This window comes from Malurus melanocephalus, unplaced genomic scaffold, assembly GCF_030028575.1.
Source record: "Malurus melanocephalus ecotype Western Australia unplaced genomic scaffold, MMel_1.1 scaffold_215, whole genome shotgun sequence".
Classification (NCBI taxonomy): Eukaryota; Metazoa; Chordata; class Aves; order Passeriformes; family Maluridae; genus Malurus; species Malurus melanocephalus.
The window spans coordinates 940,650-966,521 of NW_026623447.1; the positions used below are offsets into that span (position 1 = coordinate 940,650).

Sequence of the window (25,872 nt, forward strand, 5' to 3'; positions counted from 1 at the left end):
AAAGCCACAGAGGTTTGTCTGCCTTGAAAGGATTCAATATATTAGTTTACAATTCTRGAGAGCAAATTACCATTTCCTACAGCAATCTGGCAACTTCTCCMTTTACCAGAGTTTGAGGTGCAGCTGTAATCCAGAACTCCCCTAAACTGCTGGTGCAGTATTGGTGCCCCAGACAAACCCGCCCATGTGGAACCAAGTGTACTTAAAGAGTTAAACTTTTACACGGAACGAGATAGAACCAGCACAGAATTGAGTATGGAAATTTATTTACGACAATTCATGGTCATGCTGCATTTGAAAACAAAGCACCAAAATGTGGGTAACTGAACATCATCCAACTGTAATCCAGCTGTAATTGCTGCATATGGATATTTGCATTATTCCTGGGGAGAGCACAGCCCAGGACTGCCCATGGCACTGGCCACAGTGGACACACACAGGTGCTGTGGCTGAGGGAAACCTCCTGCACCAGGCAAAGGGACTTCACAACATGCTGGAGCAGTCTCAGAGTAAAGTGCTATAACCCCAAAAATCCAGCACCTGACATGCTCAAGTCAAGAACACCCCAAGACAATTTTATTAATTCATTTGTTAGGTCCAGTTCCTTTCCCATAATCACTCTACTTTGTAATTTTCTAAAAATCCTCTTGTCTCAGGGACACAAGGGAGAGGTAAARCGTTGTGGCCATGGTAGGAGCTTTTCCTGTTGCTGAAAAGGCATTAGCAATAGAAATTATTATTTGTCAAAATCCAATCAGGGAACTAAATACTACTGTAATTTCAGAAATGTGGCTACAAATATTTATTGTCAACAATAATAGACTTTCCAACTGCAGATTTAAAAGCCAGAATCAAGCCTTAGGCAAGTATTTTACTATATGTGAAGCTGCAATAAGGTTTTATAATAGATGTTAAAATTTCAATGAAAGCAGGTGAAGGGGTAAAGACTTAAGGGGCAGAACCTTCCTTTTAAACTTGCACTTTAAAAAAGAGCCTTTAAAAAACTAAAACATTTTACTCCAAAAAGTCTTATAAAACAAAGGCTGACAAAAAAAAAAATTACAAGTCTCAGTTACTTAGGTCACTAATGGTAACAGAGACATTCTGAATTCTGCAGCAGACAACTCAACAGCTCTTTACACTGAAACTAGCTCAACAGGTTAAAACACTTGAGCAGATGAAAGAAATGGTGGATCCAACTGGAACAGGTTATTTTAGACACTGAGCCACCGATTTCCCTTGTAGTAAGAGCAGAGAAGATGTATTTCACCCAGTGCCCAGCCCCTTCCTGGGGTCCCCCAGCAGCACAGGGAGCGAGGGCCCTTCAGTGCAGCAGACACTGGCCAAAGCACCACACAGCCCCGAGGAGGATCCATCACATCCTACAAACACTCCAGGGGCTGCTTTCAGAACAGCAAGGCAGCTCTTGTGCAGGTTACCAAAGATTTCCTCAGAAAAGCAAACTTTTTCTGTACCATTTYACCCAGTATACGCACATAAAWAAATAAGCACACTGTACAAAGAGCAGCAGCAATATAATTTAAACATGCATCCARCTACAAACCATATATACAGAGAAACAGGCCTATACAAACAGAACAGGACCACTTTATTACATTAGAATTCTGATGGAGTTTTTGGAGGAAATCAYGGCAGATAAAGAAAATCAGACCAAAGGAGGTGTATGTTGTTTCTGAAAGTAATCTGTTGTGAAATGTCACACAACACCCCATCTTTCTCTAACAGACATCTACTACAGTTCCTGCTACACACAGCTCTTCCCACAGACTCCTGGACTGCCTTCCTGTTCAGAGGTAGATTTCTGTCAATGTTTTGATATTGCACCACATTACCTATCATGTTCTTATCACAAGGAACAACTTGCAAAAGCTAATTTATCTAATTCATGGGCATAATCTCAWTGTGGGCATTCAGTGCAGTAATCAAACTCATTTGCACTTGAAAGAAAACATCCCTCCAAGTGYAGTGGTTTGTTATTTAGGTGGAGGTCCAATGGAAAACTGCAATTATTAACAGCTTCMTATGAAGACAGCTGTTTCTTGTCAGCAGGATGACACTTCACTGCMTCTCTCCTTCGCAGCCTTCCTGGTCTAGCCAATGCCAGGTCTTGCCCTGCCTTCCCTGATGCTGCATCCCATTCCATTGTGTCCAGGTTAAATATAGATTTCAAATACAGAGTTTTTTGCAGGATTTCTTAATCACACAAGCAGTTGTAATATTAAAGAAATTTAAAAGAAGATTCATTCAAACTGCATGAAATGGTTAAAAAAGCCCATCGACACATTGAGGCTGCATAAGAAAATCTAGAATTTTGCTAGCTTCAAACAGCCATTAATTGTGAACAGATCCGATGCTACAAGGAAAATCTGAAGAAATCTGTCAGGAGCCCAATTTCTTTTGTCCATCACATTCTTGAGTAACTCTCTGACAACTGGGGAAGTTGCAGACAAGCTGCATGGCAGTACCACTTCACAATGTCTGTTAAATGAACCTATAGAATATTTATAAAAGTAAGTGCATCAAAATTCATTATGCTGATGTATTGTAACTTTGATGAGCTTACAAGCATTGCTCAGTATTTTTTCTCAGAGGCACCCCACGAAGTTATTTTTTGCAGAAGTCTTTCAACATGGAGACAAATGAAAGAACAATCTGGGCATGTTTCACTCTCAGAGAGAAGCCAAAATGAACAGCACCACTCCTCCTGGCTGCAAGCTGGCAGAAAACTTACAAGGAAAGAAAGTTCTCTTTTTGTACCAACCAACATATTTGGAACTATTTTACATGAACCATTTAGCTTCCCAGGTTCAGTTTCTAAGAAGCATTCTGTGACATTACATCAGTAASAAATGGTGGCTAGTTTAGAACTGAGTATTTTTTGCTGAATTATGAATACAAGGCTTATAGAAAYTAATTACATCTCTTCATACACTCACTTGTTCTTTAAAAGGGCCTTTTCCYTAACAAGGCAAATAAATCCCAAGTTACTTCACACCAACTGCATCAATACTGAAATTCCTGTTGACTGTTTTCCTGTGATAACAGGGATTGCAGACCTACGAGTAGGAGTAAAATCATCTCACCCTCTTGGAGGAGCCCAYTTTGTGCAGTGAACCCTTCACTTCAGGGATTAACTTCATCATGAATTACACTCCCTATCCCTGGCAGAAAGGGCTGATGTACCTTGCAAGTTCAAGTTTTCAAATGAAGAAATCCATTGTATGCAGGAAATGACAAACAGTAAAAGTTAAATGACAGTGGCAGGAATCAGGGCTTTTGGTGACTTCTCTGCTTTTGAAAAGCAAKGTCTCTTCCCAAGAACAATCCCCAGCTGGGCAGAGCTCACTCCCACCCTCGCTGATGCTCAGTGGCCGCGATTGCATAGAGGGGACTCCGGTGCTGCCCTGTAACCTCAACGCAGCTCTGCACCTGCATTTGTTACCATTTGATATCCAAACTGCTCGTGGTTTGATTTACTGCACTGTACGTGGTGTGCAAAGTGTCCTGGACCTTCTTGGAGTCCATGCCCTCCAGCCAGTCCTGGTACATCCTCTGTACATGCAGGTTGGCTTCTGGCAGCCTAACTGGAATTGCAGTGTACACCTCTTCCATCTGGGAAAGCAGGGCTTTGTCTGGTTTGCCATCCTCAGTCTGGGCTTGACCCTTTCCATTTAGGCACCCTAAGGAAAAAAATAAATTAAAAAGCCAAAGGTGATGGAGATTTGATTTCTTTGTTAACTCAGAATTCTTCTTTCACACTTCTCTGAAGTTTTCTCTTTAAACTTCCCCCCACGCTGTTACAATTTGTTTTTACCTAAAGTGACTCCAATATCAACATCATCTTAATGGAAATGAGGTTTCCATATCAACAATYTTTCTCTGCATTCTCCATGGTTTTATGATCCTAATTATGTTCCTTGTCTTTTCTTGCCCTTGACAACCACCATTTCAGAGTACTTCCTCTGAGGTTTGGCAGCACAGTGCTGGCACTTATTTATAGGTTATAAGAGAACAAATAACATTGTGGCTAATTTTAGAAAACTCAATCATTTTTTGAGCCAACCCAGCACCTGTAATTGGTATTTTAGACCCTTCATTAAATAGTGAGRCTTTAAATTACTAAGAAGAGAATTAAGAGGGGAATGGAGTGCCTGCCTATAAGGCAGCTTTCCTTTGAAATTCAAGATATATAGACATAATTGTGCTGAACAACTAGGGATTCACAATTATTCTTACCTCCTGGGCAGGCAAGGACTTCCACAAAATGGTATAAAAACTTTCCTTTTTTCAACTTCAGGACCATGTTTTGGATATTTCTGAAGCCATATGCTGCTGCAAAACGCAGCACTGTCTCMCCATCCTTTTCAAGGGTAACTTCYTGAAAGTCTTTGTTCCTATCAAGAKASACAGAGAACATTTTAACCCCCTGCATTCCCAGAGGAAGAATCCAACTGTGTCAGTTTGTATTCAGATACTCTACAGGGAACAGAACAAGCGTAGCAGTGAGATCAAGGTGAACTCTTCCACTGTTCAAGCTGTATTAAGCAGTTTATTCTATTTTTATTCTATTACGTTCTTAATAGAATACTACTTTACTTTTAAATGCAGGTAAGTTTTGAATGAGTACCACCAGGAGCTGGTTTACAATGAAAAGATTTGCATATTTATAGCCAAAGAGGCAGTTTAGCAGTAACTGCTTCCACTGCAGCACCAATCAAAGCAGGGGAAGTTCCTGGCCTTCAGGAACCAGTTTCTTGCYCAAGAGGGTGGTCAAACCCTGGAACAGCCTTCCAGAGAGGTGGTCAATGCCCCMAGCCTGTCAGTGTCTAAGGGACATCTGGACAAACCCCTTAATWACATGTTTTAACTTTTGGTCAGCCCCAAGTGCTCAGGCAGTTGGACTCCGTGATTGCTGTAGGTCCCCTCCAACTGAGAAGACCCTATTCTATCCTAGCTCACCCATTTTATATAACAAGGATACAAAACTCTAACTTACTTTAATGCTTTGTAGGTGATTTCCTTGACATCCATGCCAAAAAGCTCCTTTGCAGCATGTTTAAAAATGTGCTCCAGGTAACCATCAGATCTGTTCCCATCATGCCTTACTAYATCTCCCTCCTTTAAGTCATCAAACCTTAGGAAACAATAGAAAYGAAGATCAACKTCAACATTTCATTCTTTTACTTCARTAAAGCAGTGTTATTTCTCCCCAGTGTTTTGTAGTACTAAGTGAGAACACGTTAACATTTTTATTTATTACTGTCTGCAAAATGTAAATTATTCAGGACAGCAGTGAGATGCTGAAAAAAATAAATTTAAAAAAAGGATCAGTGTTTTCCATGTTCAGAAGTATAAAGCAACAGTAATTTATAAAAATGCACATTCATCACAACTTGAAGATTTTCTAAAAGAGCCATTTTGGGGAAAAATTATTGACATAATCTTTTTTTTGCCAGTGAGAATATGAAAGTACTTCAGAAGTTAGAAGTCTTTGCTGACAATTCTGCTTCAAGAACTGTTTGTCAGAGTGTGTAACACTGTGCCAATAAACCAACACCAAATCAGTTGCAGTACAGTTGCAATCAGGTTAGAACAGGGTACCCTGAAAAATAAGTACTACACTATGGATCAGGAAAGAAAATGAGAGATCATATTGCAAGGGCATCTCCTGGAAGTTCACCTCTCCCCCAGTTAAAAGCAGCTCTGAAGAGCCCACATGGCTGCAGGGTTTACTGTGCTGGCACACATGCTGGTGACTACCAAAGGCTCTGTGGGCTCATGTTCCTTTYCAGCAAAGGAGAAATCCATGGGGAATGCCAGCTTCAGGAAGAGATCCTCCTCATTGGATCAGCCAAGAGACAGATGATACCCTTTGCTCTTCCAGGTAAAAGCCTCTCTGGATGTGGTCTCACTGCCTTTTCCCAGAACAGCCAGCTCTGCCTGAGCTGTTCCCAGCCACAGAGCCCAGGTGAGAGTTACCACAGCAAACCCCTCACTAACCAGGTGAAGTTTTAAGCAATAGTTTAATCTCTGAAGAGCTGAACTCTGTCTGCCCACTGCATACCACACCACTGCTGGTACTTAAGAACCACTGCAGCTTCTGGTTGGTTGAGTTCCTGGGTTTGTTCTTCTTTTTTTAATAACCTCAGGTGATTTTGTTTCCTGTATGTCTCCCAATTTTTGCCAAATGCTACTTGCTTTAGCTATGTGAGTTGAGAAATCAAAGATAAGTTACTTTATTCATACAACTTCYGCAATACCAAGCACTTTATCATAAATTGCTGCTGTGCTAGGACTTGTTTTAAGAGGACAACTTCAAGTTATTTCAATTTCTCTGCAAGATATACTTTTAAGACCCCAGAAGGGCAAAAAATTATGTCATTAGGTCTCACAGTTGAATCAGTATGATTGGATTAGTCCTTTTAAAAATTAACATTATTTTCCCACATAAATTGAGGGCACTTGGCTTGTTCAGCCTGGAGGAGACTGAGATCAGACCCTACCAGGATCTGCAGCTTCCTTCTGAGAAGCAACTCCAACCTCTGCTCTCTGTGACAGTGACAGGACCCAAGAAATGGCTGAAGCTGTGTCAGGGAGGTTTAGATTGGATATCAGGAAAAGGCTCTTCCCCCAGAGGGTGGTGGGACACTTGAATAAGCTYCCCAGGGAATGGGCAGGGCCCCATAGCTTCCAGAGCTCCACGAGCATTTGGAGGGTGGGATGCACAGGGGGGGATTGTTGGGATGCCTGTGCAGGGCCAGGAGTTGGACTTTGATGATCCTTGTGGGTCCCATYYAGCTCAGGATATCCTATGATTCTATAAATTGGGCTAATAAACCAGGTACATCATCAATAACAACTTGTCCTTACATTGGACAGGCTGATACAGAATTAAAAGTCTGTCTCTATGTAATTATGATATAGAATTAAGTAACTGTCTCTATGTGATTATGTCTGCAGGAACTTTATTCATTCTCAGTCTGTGTGACAATCTCAGGCAGAAGCAATCACAGGAGCTGCACTACAAACACAGCTCTGAATGTGTTCCCACTGACCCACTCAAGCAGGATCCATTCACTAGCTGGAACTGGAAAGGATTTTTTAAAACTTCCAGAGCTTTCTATTTTGTGCAAGACAGCGTATTTATTGCTTCACTACCACCCCTTTGGAAAGATACCAAGTAACATCTGCCACATTCGAACAAAGAGCAGGGAGAGCAGCCTCTGTAACTAAGCCTGAGAATTAAACACCACACATGCTGCTGCCTGAGCCAGGCATATGGGATGGAAACAAAACCTCTCCAATGCTTTGTGTGCTTCTCATCTAAAGCACAGTTCAGTTCTATCTAATCTTGAAAAACTGACTGCTGTCCTCAGTATAAAAACCAATTAATTACCATTTCCTGAAAGGGTAGTGCTTCTGGCAATCTACATGAACATATTGGGGAAGTGGAAATTTACTGTCAAGATGMTGCTGTGAAAGAGAGGGGAGCCCAGAGCAGATGGTCAAGCCCAGGATTGTGTTCCCAGCAGCTTTGTGGGAGGCAGCTGGACAGGGCAGATSAGACTGTTGGGCTTCATGCAAGTTCAAGCACGAGAGAGCTCTGAACAGGGTCAACGCCCCCAGACAGTCACACTTGCTAGTAAGGCTTGTACTTGCTACAGCAAAATGTCTTATTACTGCATTAAACTATAAATAAGGAGCTACACAAATCTTCAAGTCATACATTTTAAAGGATTTACTGTATAAGGATCATTACCTCAAATTATGCGTTTTTTTATTTAGACAGTACATGCAGGGTTATATTATCTGTTATATATAGCAATGAACATCTAAGAGAATATTTTTGTGGGTTTGGCCACTATATAAAGGGTGAAGCTGTGGCATCCTCAGCCTTTGATGAAGGTTTTTTTTTTTTCTCTAAAAAGAAAAAAACATTCTTCTAAGCAGTTTTACGTTTATGTTGAATATGCTCCAACATGTCATTTGTCATTAAAATAAGGAAGCAATCCACAACAAAACTACTTACAAACTATCTACAGCTACTTCAGTCACATCTTTCATAGACACATTTTTCTGTTCCATTATTTGGACAATTTCACCTGTAGGRAAACACATGACATTTTACTTTCAACACAAAGCACAACCCAACGCTGTGCCTCTTTCAGAGATCAACATCCCAAYATCTGCATGTGCTTCATGTCACGTTTTCCAGCTTTTCCTACAGTCAGCTCCCTCCAGTAACTGAGAAGTCTGACACTTTCAGCCCCAAAGAAAARGGGCCTTCAGCTTGCCCAAACTCTGCTTAAACCCTTAGCCTTTCTGCTAGAGCAAGTTTGGAAGGTGATTCCACACTGCAGCATGTGTAGTTTGGACACTAAGGCTAAAAAACAAGATCCTCACCAAAAGGCCACTGGAGCAATGAATTTTGAGTGTTACAAATGATCCCAGTGGAGAAAAAATAATGACCACAGACAAGCCAGACAATCATTTAAAATATGGATTTGCGTAACTTTTAGAGGCTGACAAAATACCTGATTTTTCAAATGAATAGCAACTTAGAAGGAAAGCAAGTGTCACTTGCTTTGTAGAACCTGGATCGTGTAGTACCTGTACTACCAGGAGCACAAAAACATGTACGACATTTTAAAGCAGAAAAAAGCCAACTTTATGACTAAAGCAGATATGAAAAAAAGCAAACTCTGGTGTAAATGCTATTCTAAAAATGGTGCTTCATTTRTATATTTATAGATGGTAAGTTTAAAAAAGTTAACCTGATGTCAGGACACAATCAACTTCTGGTGAATTATACAAGGCAGTGTAGAAATCTTCCCTCAAGGCTTCCAGCTTTTTGTCGTAACAAGGCGCCACAACTACATGGAAAATTTTATCAGGAGACAAGTTCTGTGGAACACAGAAAGGAGAACGTGTGAACTCCGTGAAGAGTGAAAGACAGCTTGAAGGACAAAAACAGTGACATAATCCTCATGCAGGCAATACCAGGAGTAAGTCCCTACCCATTAAATTTAAAGAATGTTACACACAGATAATGATTTGCCAGAAGTCAGCAACGAACTTCCAAAGTCTGTCTTCTGACTTGAGCTTATTCCCTCAGACCACATTTTCTGCAGCTTTTTGATTGCCTTTGAAAGGGAATACAAGTCAAGAGTTCAGAGTTCTGGTTTCTAGTTGTCACTCATTCACCTTCACCCACAGGAAATCCTTCAGAATTTGTCTATCCATGTGCAGACAGCAACACTACCCTACAGAATGGGGCTGCAGCTCCATTTAAGTCTGATATGTAAATAACAGCAACKTTTTCAACACACAAAATTGAGAAGATAAAAAAGGTTAGTTTCTAGGATACAATGCTTTTATTGATCCAAGATAACAGGGTAATTTCCATATTGTTCTCCTCCACTCCTGTTTTGGCTGTGCTGTAGAATTACAAAGGCAGCATTTCACAAAAAACGCTTTAACTGAGATTGCATTTAACTCTACTCATAAATATCTAAGTCCATGTTGCACTGGGGGTGCAAGGATTGCTGCCAGCTCACACTGCACTGGATGAAATGAGGCTCTGTACATTCTTCTCATTATGGACATTTGTAGAGCAGCAGAGCACCACTTCATCAAGTAAAGGACAAATATAATACACTAAGATCTATATTTCAGTATTAAAGCCCATTTTTTCTATTTAGAAGAATATAATGGTAAAAATAAATCAGAATTACTTACCTGCTGTCTGGCAAAGTAGCCCTTCACTAGGGAGCCCATGATCTGCTGTGGAGACTTTGCAGTGCAAATGTGAGAGGTCACCAGGTTGGTGAGTACCCTTTCAGCATATCGGATCCAACCTGGAACCACAAAAAATTACAGGTAGAGAGAAGTGGCCCATAAGCACAGCAAGGGGCAGCAGTTACACAACAGCTCCTAAAAATGATGACACCTCCCCAACAGGTAGGCTGTGGAGGCTCCCCACTTTGGGAATGGTAGGAAACCTCAAGGCTCTGTCAATAATGCTTTAATCAATAATTCACTGTGTCATTAATTATAGACTTAGGGCCATTGTGAACTTCATGACCTATTACCCCCTTCCTAATGCACAGATTTAACAAAGCAGAAAGAACAGGACTYCAGCTAACAGAAAAATTTGACCTTCTAGACCTCAGCCCTTGGATMACCAGACACTACAACGGATGCACTGTTTGGCTGCTTAACTGTAACCTGCTGTTTCCTGAGATTTAATATCCATGCACCCAGYTTGCCTCCCCTAGAACAGAAGAGTCACATGAAAACATTATCACAAGATGCACATGAATTAAGCCTAGGAAAAAATGCCTTCTTTTACTATTGTTAGAGTAGCCACACCTTCAGAAACACCCCCACAYTCAACCACACAGTAACCACCTGCAATCTCTCTGTATGCAACTCTGTGCTCTTAGTAACTCAAGAATGCCCATCCCCTTCAGCATGACAGCTASGGCAAACTATAGATAACCACAGCACCTCCAACATCCACAGCTGTTTTATTATTCCTGACTGGCAAATGAGCAAATCAAGGTATTTAGGGTGTCCAAGTCTTTCTTAGGCACTGTAGCTCTTACTGAAAAGCCCAGAAGCTTTCACAGCAAGGGCTTGGAGTTTTTTTCATCTACTTGACACCTACACTGTGCAGAAGTTTTTCATCTACATGACACCTGCACTGTGTAAAGAAGGCCCAGCCTTCTAGGCAGGCGTGTTGTGTTTGGCGAGGAAAATCATGCTTTGTCTTTAAACAAATTAGTGATTACATAAAAGAGAGAAACTGCTGTACAGTACATGCTGCCCAGGAAGGGGAAAACCTGCAGGTTAATCTTCAAGCTTGAAATCATCACATTCGTAAAAACACCTGGTAATGTTTAAGTCGGAATAATCCCACAAAGGCCAACAGCAGCACAAAACTGGGATGCAAGTCATGTTCACATGGTTTGTCTCTCTATGGCAGGGAAAYAGTTTTCCCAGTGTAATAAAACTTATGATGAAAATGAGAAGGTTCTATGTATTCGGAAAACCCAAGGATCCTCCAGCTGTTTAAGAAGTCCCAATTCTTGTTAATGTACACACTTCAAGCTTAACAGATACTGGTTTTCCCGAAAAATCTCCAAGGCACACATCATTGTCAACAGGTATTGTTTTCTGTTGTAAGAAAAGCCGATGACCACAGATTTATCCATCAGGACTGTGCTGAATTGAGAGACTCTGAATTGGAAGTTTGTCTAGTGTCCACCTTCAACTGGGACTTGAAGTCCAAGACATTACCTGCAACAAAGGACTGCATTTGTTGGTCTTGGTAAAAAGCTGTATTAGCATATTCTGCATGACAGGTACATCCTATTGCTTAAATGGCTTTAGTCTCAAGTACTGTCCAAGTAGAACAAAAGCTGATTAAAACTGTCCTTGTTTCGTTTGAAAAAYCCTTGTACTTAGGATTAATCACCCCAGCACTCCTGCTATGACGCTGATTCTCATAAYTGGAATGTTTTTGATATTGTAGTCATGAACTCCAAGGAAATTTCACTTAATCCCAAGAGACTTCTGACAGGTATTGTCTGAAGCAATTCCTTAAATTGTTTCTGTTCTTGCAGTGGATAGAACAAATGTCTCATAGCTGTAGCTCCCAAAGATCGTTAGTCACTGGTTAATTGTACAGACAGCCTTGGCAAGTAGCATTTATCTGCACTCCACACACATACTRCTGTTTCTGCTCAGTCATCACAGAGCTGAATTCCAGAGCCACAGTTAGGGAAAACCTCAGATACCCCATTATTATATCAGGGTACACCTGCACTCATCCAGACCTACACCCTTCACCAATTCATTCGGATTCTTGGCCATTTGCTGGCTTGTGTTGCCATCAAAGAGCAAGAAAGCACTACAAATCACCATATAGATTATTGCAGATGTAGTTCAAATMATGTTATTTTTGGTGGTTTATTGGGAGAAGATCACAAAGATGCATCTATATATCKGTAGAAGTGCAAGAAAATGAAGAAAACTTTTGCTACTGTAAAACCCTGTTYCTGGAGAAGGAAAGTGACTGGGACAAAAGCATTAGAACCCTGAACAATTAYGTTCTTCCTACTGCTGCTGCAAATCTGCCCCATTGGCTTTTYTGGGAGTACACAGACGTTGGCAATGCTTTAAAACCACTGGATTTTCCAGAGCRAGGGCTTYATGYTGCTCACCAGCTCAGTACATAAGGAAGAGAACTGATAATATTTTGAATTATTACATGTAATATCAGTAGTCCCACTATTGTTCTTTCAACAGAAAACAAATAAAAAATGAGCTCACTTTCTCCCCAGAGAGCAGCAGGAGGTGAACAATTAAGGCAGGGATGATAGAACATCTTTTACCAGGTTCTGGACTATCCAGGCTCTGCCCTTAGCTCCTGGTAGATGTTACACCCCAGACTGCTGCAAAGGGTGATAGGTCTGTGCAAAGTCACTCACCAAAATAAAAAAAAAAAAGTTAAGCATTTATACTTGAGTTCACATTGACCTTGCACCTACAGAAMTATATAAAAACCATTTTGTATAAATACACAGAGTAAACAACATCTCTGGGACAAATATGTGTAATCTGGGAATAGAGAGAAGAAGGAGAACAAGGAACCGAAAATGCATTCAGACAAACAAGGTCAGGAAACACAGTGAACAACCTTACTTTAAAGATGACTAATCAGGATTTTTGCTTTCTCGAACTGCTGACAAAAAAACATACCATGTYTTCAAAATGGGTTTACAGTGATATTCTGGGTTATTTTCCCAGAAATRGAAAGCACCCATGCTTCTGTTAACATTTCTATCACAACAGAGTTGACACCAAAACCAGCACTGAAASCAGAAACTATTTTAYGCAGACCAGACAAGAACAAGCAAACTGCTCCATTAACTATTTGAAAGTATTTCCACTGAGAGCAGCAGATAATCTGAGCTCTGTTTCTAGATGAAGAAAATTAAAATTAGCTCAAAATTCTAAAAAAAATCCTCAGGTTTTGAATGTTCCCTAAAGTGTGTGCAAGACAACACAGCTAAGTAACTGGGGTGTTTCAACTGCACAGGTTTTACACATAGAAGAGCATGYCTGCTCCTGAAGATAAGAGCTTACACTAAGATAACAGTAACAGAAGAGACTTATCTTTTTAATACATATATGTAGTACTGAAAGCATAACCCARGTATTTCCACTAYAAAATACACAGAACAAACAAAAATACAAGTATGATTCAAACAGCAGTATTTAAACTTTCAAYCAGTGACAACAGCAGATTCTGGGGATCACCAACTGCAACTCATCATCACTCTAACATCTCTTTAATGAGTGTGATCTACTTGAGTTATTTCAAGGATAGCAAGAAACATTTTGGTATTTTTATCAGCCTTTTGAAAAGCAACACTATGAACTTTAGGGTGCAGTTGAGAGGCAGTGTTAGGCGAAGGAGCTACTTCCACCTCCTTTTTGATACTTCTTTTTTAGTAATGTGATTGTTACTAGAATTGAAATGGTGCTGTGCTAACAAACAGAAAAAGTAAGCAGTGACTGAATGTTCAGCAAATTTTCAGTTGTTACAAGCACAGGTTCTGCTCGTAACAGAACAMGTTCTCAGGTGCAAGATTCTCAGAAGTGAGACATTTAGTGAGTCAAGTCTGTGACATTTCATGCGAGAATTACTTTCCAAGTGTCAGACCATCATAACCATCTCACAGYCATCACAAGGAATGTCACCTGCTACTTTCCCCTAAGCTTTAAGTGGCAAGTTCTAAACTTTGCTTAAGATAATGGARGTTGTGGGTTAATTATATTGAAGTTCCTCTAAGATTCTTTTCATTGAGGAAACACCCTGYTAAACTTTGTGGTCTGAACAAACAAGCAGCAGCCACTAACTCCTCCATTCCAGTTCTGATTCTCATTTCCAAGCACTGAAATGCACTCAGGATGACCAGTCATACTGGGAATAAATACTGCGTGCTTGGTATCTCTCAAAAACAAAACAAAAATGCTCTAAGTTACGTAAGGCTCCCAAAGGGAAGCCACTCTTTCCTCAGGTCCTTGGTAGTTCCAAGTTTGAAGGACAGGAAGGATAGATAAACCAGTTCTCACCAGGGCAAGCAGAGGCAAACATAGGTAAGGCATGTTCCTCCTGGTTCCTCCGTTGGTACCGCTGCACAAATTCCCTCTGACTCTCCAGAATACTGAAATCCGCAGCTATAGTGGTGTCAAATACATAATGCACCCCTAGGGAAGCAAGCAAAAAGGAACAGGGAATTACTAGAATGTTTTCCACCTCACAAACCCCTTTCAAAGTTCCAGGCCTATGAAAAACCTTGAAGGATCAGTGCATGTATTCTTTCCCTTCGGCAGATTTTCACAAATTGTAGTCATAAATAGAAGCCATACACTGGAAAAATATTTTCTACATGAGTTTAAAATGACCACCAAATGGCTAATGCTGCAAGCAGCACTGCAAACAGTTCTCTGCTTCCTTTTGAGCACTTTGCCATTCAGCATTTATTACTTTTAGTTTAATTGAACAGGATGTCATGTTTCCTGGGTCACATGGAGTGACTTTTGTAAAGCAGTGTTCTTTTCAAGATATGCTGAAGTCACAAAAAAAAAAAATCTCCAGCTAAGAGGCATATCTTCATTGCTAAAGTTTGTCTGCAGAGGTACAGGAGCATATCACCAACACAGCAGAAATCTTCTAGCTGCTCATTTAGTAACATACTCCCTATAAGCCTACGTAACACTGAGCACATCCCCACAGAAGTGAGTGTAGATAATGAATGCATTCTAGGAAAAGTGGGGCCCACCAGAACTTAGGCATGCTTTGAGATGAAAATAATACACTGGGTGAAAAGATGCATCATAAAACTCATGAAAAAAGAATATATACAGATATATAAGGGAGAACACGGTTTATACATTTATTACTGTCCCTTTTCTTTCTTCAAATAAATTTAAAAAAATCTCAAATTTATAAGCAAAATGGCTTTTGCTTTTTATTTAAAATTTTCTGTATAACAGCAAAGGAAATACAGCTTTAACATAAAATAGGCAGATACAACAGTTCTTGTGTGTAATTTCGAATTACAGGAAAAAAACAGAACTGAGAATCTTCTAGTAMTACAGTATGTCAAAAGAACTGAAAGGAACTTAGACTAAGAATCCCTTTCTCCCTCAATATATAAAAAAATGGCAAGTTTGTGACTAAGCCCTCCCTGATTGCTTGGTAATGAAGATTCTGGAGCCAGCACTACAATGTCCTTCTGTTCTGTGACCTTTACTGTGAGCAGCAAATGTATCCAATCYGTTTCTCACACTGGTGTATGTGGCCGTGGTGCCCAGCTGTAATTTCAGAGTGTGGAGTTCAAACTCTGAACAAGGTTGTGCAACGGCACCTTAGCACTGCAAACAAAACATCATGGAATGGAATCCCAGAATAGTTTTGRTTGGGAAGAACCTTAAAGCTCATCCAATTCCACCCTCTGCCATTGTCAGGGACACCTTCCACTATCCAAGGTTGCTCCAGCCTGGCCTTGTACACTTCCAGTGATGGGGCAGCCACAGCTTCTCTGGGCAACCTGTGCTAGGGCCTCCCCACCCTCATTTCCTCCTGACATCTAACCTAACTTTGCTAACCTAACTTTGCCCTGTTTCACTCCATGCCCTCTCCAGCTCTCTTACAGCCCCCTTCAGGTACTGAAGGCTGCTGAGAAAGCAAAAACAACCAAAATGATCCCTCCCTTTCTGATTCACCACCATAACAAACCAAACTTACCAAGACTTTTGAGGAAACCACAGAGTTTCTTGGCTGCTTCATTCACAGAGAGATTGAATTTAGCGGCAAAATAAGGCAATGACTGAGGGCATATAGACACTGCCAACACTTTATGTTTTGAGGTATCACATTTCTGGTAAATAAAACAAAAACAAAGCAAAAAAAAGAGGTCATTATAACAGGGTAAGGTTCCTAGCTTTCCCTTCCTTTCCTATTTCTTAGTCTTATGCTTCAGTGGGCCATATCATTAAAATCTCCATGAAACAACCCTCAAGTTGCAGCAGGACAGGACGTTCTCTCATCCTGACAGTGTTCATCTCCAGTCATCTGTACATGTTTCCTTTCCATAACTCAGGGAAATCCATCCCTCCTAGAACAATTCTATGGTTGGTTTCCACAAGGCAYAAGGAGAGTTAAGGGACAATCAGCATGTATGATGTCCTAGTAAAATAAAATATTCCAGCAAATATGAAAAGAGCTGTATGTTTAAAAATTAATAAATGTTTACAGAAGCAGGGGTATTTGAAGCTATAAATGCAAGCCAGCAAATTACACATCTGATTTTTTGTTAAGGCTCCTGTGTCTTCATCATTGAAGTTGTTGRGGTAAAGTGGCAAYATGGAACTCCCAACARATCAGCATTTGTAGGCACTGAGGAATCCTATGATTCCACACYAGTATGGTGTAGAACTACRCAGCTCTGATGACTGGCATTTCGCTGAGGATTAATCTTGTGTTTTAGCTGGAACATTTTCCACACCAGTGGAACCCTTGGAAGACAAACCAGGAGCATGCTACAGACAAGTGTCAGCCTGCAGCCTGCAAAGGTCAGAGAGCACGGTTTGTACTTATCTACATGCTCTRTAATGACCCTTGAAGGAGAACTCCTGACWCAGRGMTCAYRACTGAGCAAGGACAGYGTCCTTGTTTGGATCCCTGGTGTTGTGATGAAGGTACCTGMCTGCCTTGCTGTTGTAGGCTTCAGGCTCTCTTAACAGGACCCATGTGACCCAAAAGATTMTTTTCTCCCCTTCTCTTCTAATTTTCTCATMTATRTGMCAACATCRTTCTGTAYGGAGAGCTAAACTCYTTCTAAGAAAATTTAAGTACTGTGTAACGAATTCTTATTTATGACGCTTACGTATAAATTAAGAAAAAACTCAACTGTAGTAGCTTTTGCACGTAAGTCTGAAGCAGAACTAAAATAATTTATTATCAGGTTCTAAAGATCTGAGCACTACACGTTGCAACTAATTTCCAGAAAAAGGAGAACTCAGCAGAAAATAAGAAAGCAATAGAACACTTACAAAGTTTGCTAAGGATGTGGACGAAAATATACGTTTGTATATTTTACAATTATATCCAAATGTAGTCAAGTTGAATATATATTTAAAAGAAGTCTACTTTCAAAAACATGTCTTCATAGGTTTGTATAATGRGGATATATTAGTACCAAAACCACCCAGAACACTCCTGGTAATGAAGGTAYGAGTACTTTTAAACACTAAACTACAGAATAATTTGTTAGTGCAGTAATGAAACTATTACACTGCCAGTAAGTTTTCTGTCTGCAGGTACAGTAACTTTCCTCTGGTGTTTATGTTAAATGCTGTGACCTTGCAACTCCAGTACAGAATTATTTTAAGTACTTTAACATTTGTGTTGCCTAACGTTTTTACTTCCTTTTTGGAAAAAACATATCCTGACAAATCTTCATGTTATCTGCCTTGGAAAACCAAGCTGCTTAGTCATTCCATAACTGCCTCCTCTTCACAGAAAACAGTGTGTTATTGTTTGGGTCACTTTACCTTATTAAGGTTGAGAATACGAAAGAACTCCTTCTGATTCTGTTGGAAAACTCTGGCTCCTTCTTCCAATGTCATGCAACTGTCACAAGCTAGGCAGTCGCTAAGGAGTATTTTAGCATTAGCCAATGTATCAAACTCATTTTTCTGGTGGCAAAAAAAAGTAAACAAGTATTTAATAATGATTAAATTATTTTCAAGATCTCTGCAATGAGACAGTTGAAAAGCAAACACAGTGTCATTATTTGGTTTAACACAGGACAATCCATGACACTTGCATAACACCCAAGATCATTTACAGGTAATCAAAATAATTTGTTCCATCCCCTCCATAGCTCTGCTCCTCCTATTACTGCGAAACTGCAAAATGTTTAACTGTAAACAAAGATCTAAATTTAGCCCCTAGTCCATATGCTAGCAACTTCATTTGCACTGTGCGTCAGAGCTGACAGTCCCCATCAACTCAGAAAGCAACTGAGAAAACTTTCCCTTAAACTATTAAAGCTCTAACCAGATGCCCTTGTAACAGCAAGATGGCTTGGGCTCTGTACCACAAACAGAACACAGTAACGGTAAAACAAACAGAACACAGTCCTACAATTGCATTGAACATATACTGTGAGATAAAGAGTTTCACACTCGTGGCTATGACATGATTTGCAGCTCACTTAAGAAGGAATACTTGGATATAAGAAATAAGTAGACATTTTGTMCACTTGTACTATCTGAACTCTTTTCTCCTTATAAGCTCTGTCTCTGTTCTGAAGACTTAATATAAGAATTTTGGCACTCAAAATTTTTAGAACTTAGAATTTCTGTTCTGTGTTTGCATAGTAAGGGGCTCTTATTTTACCTTTCTACAAGATTTCTGATTCACATGTTATGCGACATCTACAAGAGTTCATAATTGTTTCCAACTGCTTGTTTATTGCTATATTTAATACTTGAAAGCTGTCTCCTTATGACTTCTTTGGGGTGCACAGCAACAACAGAATACAATTAGTCTATTACAGGTTTTACAAGAAACATTACCTCTTCAATGCCATCATTTGAACTCAATGCATCAACAGAYGTACTTTGTGTATCATCATTTTTCTGTTTTTTACTGCATTCCTGAAACGAAACATAAAATATGTGGATTATGCATAGSCTGCTCTCCACTAAGAATACTTTTGTRCAACTGTTCGTGTCATTAACCACTGAACGAGTTATTTACACGTTTTTGGAAACGTTCGATCTGCCTCTTCACACGCAAGACCCTGTGTTCAAAGTGCAATTCCACGATGGAAATAATTGCCAGGAACTCCCCTGCATCATCGGTTTTAGAGTTCGGGGCAGTTTGTTAATCTGAGGGGCTGCCCCGCGCAGGTACAAGAGAAGCAGAGTGCGCTCCGCGTCGCCCGGGCACAGCCACGGCCGCATCCCAGCGACAACGCTCCGGGGCTCTCCCGGGAGCTGCCACGGCCGGGCCGCGKGTGAGGACGCGGAGCTCGGTGACCTTGGGGCCGGCGGCCAGCGCCGCTCCCCCTGCCGGGGTTCCCGGGCCACGGCCACGTCCCCCCATCCCCGAAACTGTGTCCCCCCCAAGCCGAGGGAACGAGCAGGACCCGGCCGCCGCACTCACCTTTTTGGTGCAGTTCTCGCACTTCATTTGCGGSGCGGCCGGCACAGCCCGGCCCTGGCGCGGCTGCTGCGCGGTCCTGGCCGCCGGGGCTGCGGGACAGGAGAGAGCGGGGCGGGAGGTGAAACCTGCCCGAATAGCGCCCACTCGCCCGCTCCGCCGCCCTTTGTTGCCGCACCCGCCCCGCCGGGCGGTCCCGGGGTGGGGGCGGCCCCGCCGCGCTCACGTGTCCGCAATTCCCTCGCCCGGAATTACCCGGCAAACGCCGCCAGCCCCCACCGCTGCCCCGGCACCGTGCGGCCTCGGAGACGCGGGGCGGACAGCGCTGGCCACGCCTCGCGGGGAAGCTGCTCCCGAAGCACGGCCCTGTCCCCGCACGGGGAGCGGACCACCGCAGCCCCGGCTCTTCAGAGCCCCCCGCACCGAGGTGACGGGAGAGCGGGCGGGCAGGAGCTGCAGCTGTTCAGCTCCACGGGGGAAAAAAAACCAGCCACCCAAATCCCCCCGACAACCCCACAGCAGCCTATCGGGGGGTAGCGGGGCGCAAAGCCGGGTCCCGTACCTGCCGCCGGGGCTGTGCCTGTGGCCGCAGAGCGGGTGGGGCGGCACCGCCTCCTCCGCCGCCTCCCCCGGCACCTCCCCGGCCGCGCCCGTCGGGCTCATTGCGGACCTGCGCCGCCGCACGTACGCGGAGGGASTCCCCCATCTCAGTCCCCGTCCTAATCCCCATCCAGACCGGGACCCCCTGGCCGCAGTGATCGCTAGGCAGCCGCCCTCCGCGCCCGGCTCTGCGGTATGACAGTGCCCGAGGCTTCGCTGCATTTCCAGAGAGTCCCTGCATATTTTCCACAACGCGCTCCGTGGTCATATCGTACAAAGGGTTTTTCCCCCCTCCCCGATTTTTGTTTTCTCTCGGTAGCTTTAAAGTGAAATGACACTCTGCGAGTTACTAAATACAGCATCATCACCATTTTATTTAACCAATATGCTGCGATTTCCCATTTCTGTAACAAAACACAAGTACCGGCGATGGTGTTCCCAGGCAGGAATCTCAAATCTTCATKCACAGAATTATTAAACAGACACATCAGCCTTCCACAGTCTCAAAGGCCCCGAAGTTTCAATTAAGATGCTTATGACTGCTTGTCTTTCTAAACCTCCGGTTGTAGGATTTAGACAGATTCAATCTACATTTTGCTCTTTTTAACCCCCGGCCACATGAGCACASACGTACAAGCAGACGCCTACAGCTACAAAGAGAAGTTTTTCAAGTGTAAAATGACATTTCAGAAATTACACCACAGAACTTCCAAAACYCATGCAATTTCCTGCCAAAACTGCAACTGTTTCTTTAACACTGGTAAATCCCCTCCTGTTATAAACACATATTATAGTGCTGGCTTTCGCAAATACTAAGATGAGTGCTATGTGTACATGTTGCCTTTTTTGCATATGTAGCTTAGTTATGCAGTCACAGTGGTAAAATCGTCACTGATGGGTTTGTTTCTCTTTTGTAACTCAGATATAGTTATAGAATGCTTGTGGTTAAACTGAAGTGTTATGGCTTGTAATTTAAACATTTCCATAAAGGATATTTTTCATATTATAGCAAAACTATACAAAAGCTGCAAAAAAAGTCACCAAAAAACCCTGAATCAGGCCCTGGCAGGAGTAGTCCTTAAAGATAAGTAGCAGCTCAGAGCAGAGCTGGGGAAAAGGATGCATACATTCACAAAGASATGACGATGCTTAGCACCTTCGGGGTGGGGAGGCAGGCACAGCCACAGAGGTTTGTTACCTAAGGACACAACTTTAAATACTCGTTTATTTCTGTTTTAAGGATTTTAAAGATAATGCCAGAGAAGAATGTAGTGTTTTGTGGGTTTTTTTTTAATTTGCAGACTATGGGTGAGTTATCACTGAGGTCAAAGAAATCAAAAATTCCTTAGCTTTACCACGATGAAAGCAAACAGAAACGTTTTCATGCTGCCCATTTAAAGAAAAATAAACTGATGCTGCTTTACATATATCCTGGAAAAATATCACTAATCCTGGCTTGAGGTAAAAATTGTAATAGCTTTTGTAATAATTTTCTGTGCCTGTTCTCATTCAAAATGCTCTCACATTTCATTTAGCATATTAACCCAAGCTTTTTAAAAGCACCACAACCACTCCTGAGCAATCCCCTAAGAATTTGCATTTCCTACAGACTTGCCGGAATGCAGCATTATCTGACATCTTTCTTGTTCCTTTGGACGAGCATTTTCATACAAGAAAAAGCTGTGCCAACCTCCCAGCTTATTCCACTAGGATACAACAGCTGTAACTGCATTGTCCAATACAGTGACAGGACAGATGAAAGTTCCAAATTAGAAATGTGTAGAGATTTGCACTTCAAGACACAGCTAAAATCCTCCTCTTTCACACTTTGATGATTATACTTACATTTATTATCCAAAATTGATACAGTGATTCTTCAAAAGACATGTCAGTTTTGGATATTTCTGTAACTGCACAGATCATATTTAAAATATTTTTTATCTCACAGAATCCTAGAGTAGTTTGGGTTGAAAGGGATCTTCAAAGGTCATCCAGGCCAAAACCCCTGCTATAGGCAGGGACACCTTCCACTACCCCGGGTGCTCCAAGCCCTGTCCAGCCTGACCTCAAATGTTTCCCTGGATAGGAATCTACAACCTCTCCAGTCAACTAAATCAGTCATCTATTACAGGACTGGATCAAATATATTCCTCTGCACGTATGAAAAGGCAGTGGATTACATCCCCCCCCCCCCCATATTTCTTACATGCACAATGAAAATCAGAAAACTGCATGGAAATCGGAAAGATTTTGCAGAAATATTGAGGACATTTTAGATACACAGATTAAGTATCACTATTTCATCCCTATTTGTTTTAGGAATGCTTGAACAGAATTAATTTCAAAATAAAAATTCAAACAAAAAGAGTAAAAACTTACACAACTGAAGAGTGCACAAGGAATCCCCATTTCAGTACACAGTATATGATTATATTGGTGAAATAATAAGATAAGATGTCTCATTCATTTTATTGCCAAGAGCACTCTCTGCTTCCCATGAGCTATGGATGCCATTTTCCCACAGAACAGTGCATCTATGACCAACCATCACACCAGGCCTGACAACCTGAGACAAGAAAGAACCATCTTGCTTTAAGCTGCTTGAGAACCTARGACAAGAAAGARTCRTCCTGCTTTAATTGGCCTCAGGGAGGTAACAGTTACCACCTTTGCAGGGCTGCTTCCCAAAAATCTCACCATCTAAAAACTTTCCTTCACCAACAGTAGGTAGCACTTAGAGGCATCACTTGCTTTTATGGCCACTGTTGATGTATTTGGCCTCTGTGTCTCCATATAACATTGGAGCCATTCACACTCTGAAAGAAATAGAGAAGTAAGTATTTCTCTGTGAAAACAGTGTGCTGCAAGCAACTGCAAAGACTTACAGGCTTTGCATCAGTCCTGCAAGGCAGTGCCAGCTGGAAATGCCTCCTGGCCAGAGTCACAGCACATGCCACTCAACAGCTGTCAGAACTGGGCAATAAATCYTGCCTACAGCTGGTAAACACGTATTCCATGAAATCAATGCTCTGCAGGCTGCACACACACTGTTCCCATCGAGGTCAGGGGGCACCACAGAGARCTCATTCTGTGGGATGAGCTCATTTTCAACAGGACTTGCAGCCAATTCCATCCAGCCGCAGCTTTTAGTGGCTGCCTCCAACCAGCTGTGGGGAGGTCTCTGGGAATTTATCCTGGCATGTTAGTAAGATCACATGCTTATTGCATAGATGAATTCCTAAGTTTAAGACCTTAGGGAAAAAAAAAAGTATAAGGCCTTAGAAAAGAGTATTTAGGAAAATGCTCTGAAATTAGGAAAAAGCACTAGAATTACTTGTGTGTCAAATTAATTCAAAATACAAGCCAGTTCTGTTCTATCTGCATGTTCTTGGGTTTAGATCAATAACTTAAAAGTARAAAGTGTATTTACTATACAAATAGTAAATAAACAGTTTCACAAAATCTATATTTATATTGTTGAGGAAGAAGTTTACAAAYAGTCAGTCACAAATTGCTCAATGTTTATTTAGGAAAATAGCTTTTGTTTCTGAAGCAAGGTGGTTGGAATTCGTGCTGTTCTTTTAAGTCCAGGATTAAGCTTTCAAAATGTGTTCATTTTTTTATTGGTAGGCATAACAGCACTCACCTACTTCAAGGGTGCTGGTGTAAGATTCCCAAATTTTAGAAAAAAATCTGTAAGAATCATTAATGGATAGCAGAAGCTTACAAGGATCCTTGCCATGTTTGTTTTACAAGASTGTCTGTGTGTATGGTTCCCATGGTTGAAATAATTTGTCTCTAACTTTGTAATTAAATTAAGTCATATCAGATCATCCTACCATGACCTTTGAAGAACTGGAGAATTACAGAGTTGCTGATATTTTTGCAGTTAGTAACATAGTAAGAGAGTGATATGCCGTGTGGTTTATGCTGAGTGGAGGGGACAGATGAATTTTTTAGTTATTTCAATCTGCTCTAAACACAAGAAATCTTTTGTATCATTCAAAATGGCTTAACATTTGGTTTCCAGAGAAACCGGTTGCTTACAAAAACTGATTGACAGCTAATTAGACATAAATTTCTTCCCAGAAGACTCAGTCAGCTGTTTGTTTGGGTTGAGCACATGTGATACTTATTACTTCCTATTTTTCGTCCAAATCCAGCAGCTGGTACCTTGTGATTCACAAGCAGGCCAATTCATTCTTGCAGTTCCTCACTGCCTTTTCCCATTAACAGTTACAYAGAAACTGCACATCAGTTGGTATTTTCCAGTACCTACAGTTAACTGTCTATACCAGGGACTCTGGGTGGTTTTTTTTCCCATCTTCACTCTGGATTGTTATGAAAAATACTGTCTGATCAAAATCTCAGTTCACCAAAATGTGTTGAGAACAGCTAAACAAACTTCTACCATCTCATGGCCCTGAGCAAACACTCCAGAATATACTCATGTTCAGAAAAATKCCAAAAACTCAGAATTTCATTCAGGAAGGAAATTCCTGTGCAACTGAGAGAAGACCAAGTATCATTTGTAGATGAAGTTACACTGACTTACATAAAGGGAATTTAAGAAGTAAAGCTAAACTACAGATGTCTGCACTTAACCCATTGTGCCTGACACAAGCAGTTGCTCTAATGGATTGAACAGAAAWAACTTTCCCATGTTTGACTGAAAAATGAAAGATTTTCCAAATGTAACCTATTTGTTCCTAACAGGAAGGTCACTTAGTATTTCAAATTAATTAGAAACTTTCCTCCCCAAATAACAATTTTTCAAACCCAAGCCTTCAGCTGACATACAATTCACAAAACTCATGGCATCAATTCTGAAGCTGTAAGAATCTCACTGGTATTTCTGCTTTGCAAATATAAATTATGTCCATGTGCCAGAAAAAATGAATTTTTTCAGTGGAAATGCCTTGATAAAGTCTAGGGTTTGACATGCTTTAACGATCTCAGACCTAGGCAGAGGTTAACAGAGTCTCAGAAAAAAGGATACCKACTGGCAGTGGACACAAAGAATGCAGAATTTATGGGCCATCTGGCAAGAACTCCCAAGACACAGAAGAAACCAATAAAGCCAACTCAGCAACTGTGMTGATATCAGCTCCTGCTGTGTAAAAGGTAATTCTGGCAGGGGGAGATCTGTGACCACTAACCCATGAGCCATTGACACCAGAAACACACCCACAGGAAGAGAAAAACTGAGTATGCAGACTAATAAACACGGAAGTGAGAGAATCATTAACCAATAGAAGACAGAATACTAATTAATAAGAGAACCATGTAACGTGTAGCCAATGAACACTAATGTCTTTGTTTGMTAAAATGTGTAAGTAGTTAAAAGTTTTGGCATGCTTGATTTTGGAGACTCCACCTTGCACCCTTTGCAGAATAAACAACGTCTCCTTCGGAAACCAGACTCTGTGTTTACAGAGCTCCTAAAATGAGCAACACCTCCTTACAGACATTCCAAACCCACCTGGCCGCGTTCCTGTGTCACCTGCTCCAGGTGACCCTGCCTTGGCAGGGGGTTGAACTGGGTGATCTCCAGAGGGCCCTTCCAACACCAACCATTCTGTGATTCTGTGATGACTGAGGCACAGCACCAGCGCTTTAGAAACAGTCGTGCTCTAAATGTTACCATGGAGAACGCAGATTTCCTGCAYTCCACAGGGGCTGTCCGAGCCTGGGGACAGCACACAGGGTACCCCTGCTACAGCAAAGGACTCCCTACCCGCCCTGACCCCTCACGCAAGGGGCCATGTCCACCTCACCCAGCGCAGGTCACTCCAACCGGCTCTAGCAAGGCTCTCCCACACACCCAGCCTCACTCTGCAACACATTTCACTCCTCTCTTTAAGCGAGGCTTCTCCTCTTTTTAAGCACCTCTAAAATAAAACAACAAAGGAACATACGGCCACTCTTACTTGGGCAGCATCCGCAGGCTCAGGCGCCATGCTGAGTACCGGCAGCGCGCCGCCATCTTGGCGCGGCGCCGC

At 41.6% G+C, this 25,872-nt stretch overlaps 1 protein-coding gene across 2 annotated transcripts; it reads right to left on the reverse strand.

The window, feature by feature from the left end:
* Positions 1 to 249: 249 nt before the first annotated feature.
* Positions 250 to 25,870, reverse strand: NARF (nuclear prelamin A recognition factor). Of its 2 annotated transcripts, none has more exons than XM_057374075.1 (11): positions 25,801 to 25,870; positions 18,682 to 18,762; positions 17,653 to 17,796; positions 15,845 to 15,977; positions 14,167 to 14,301; positions 9,760 to 9,878; positions 8,796 to 8,925; positions 8,051 to 8,123; positions 5,018 to 5,155; positions 4,258 to 4,415; positions 250 to 3,701 (listed from the first exon to the last, which is right to left on the reverse strand). In XM_057374075.1, exons 1-11 carry the CDS (start codon positions 25,828 to 25,830, stop codon positions 3,460 to 3,462), a joined length of 1,383 nt encoding a protein of 460 aa, XP_057230058.1. In that variant the 5' UTR covers positions 25,831 to 25,870; the 3' UTR covers positions 250 to 3,459. The 2 variants fall into 2 exon arrangements, with proteins under 2 accessions (XP_057230058.1, XP_057230059.1); XM_057374076.1 differs by lacking the exon at positions 25,801 to 25,870 and adding an exon at positions 19,274 to 19,428.
* Positions 25,871 to 25,872: the final 2 nt, after the last annotated feature.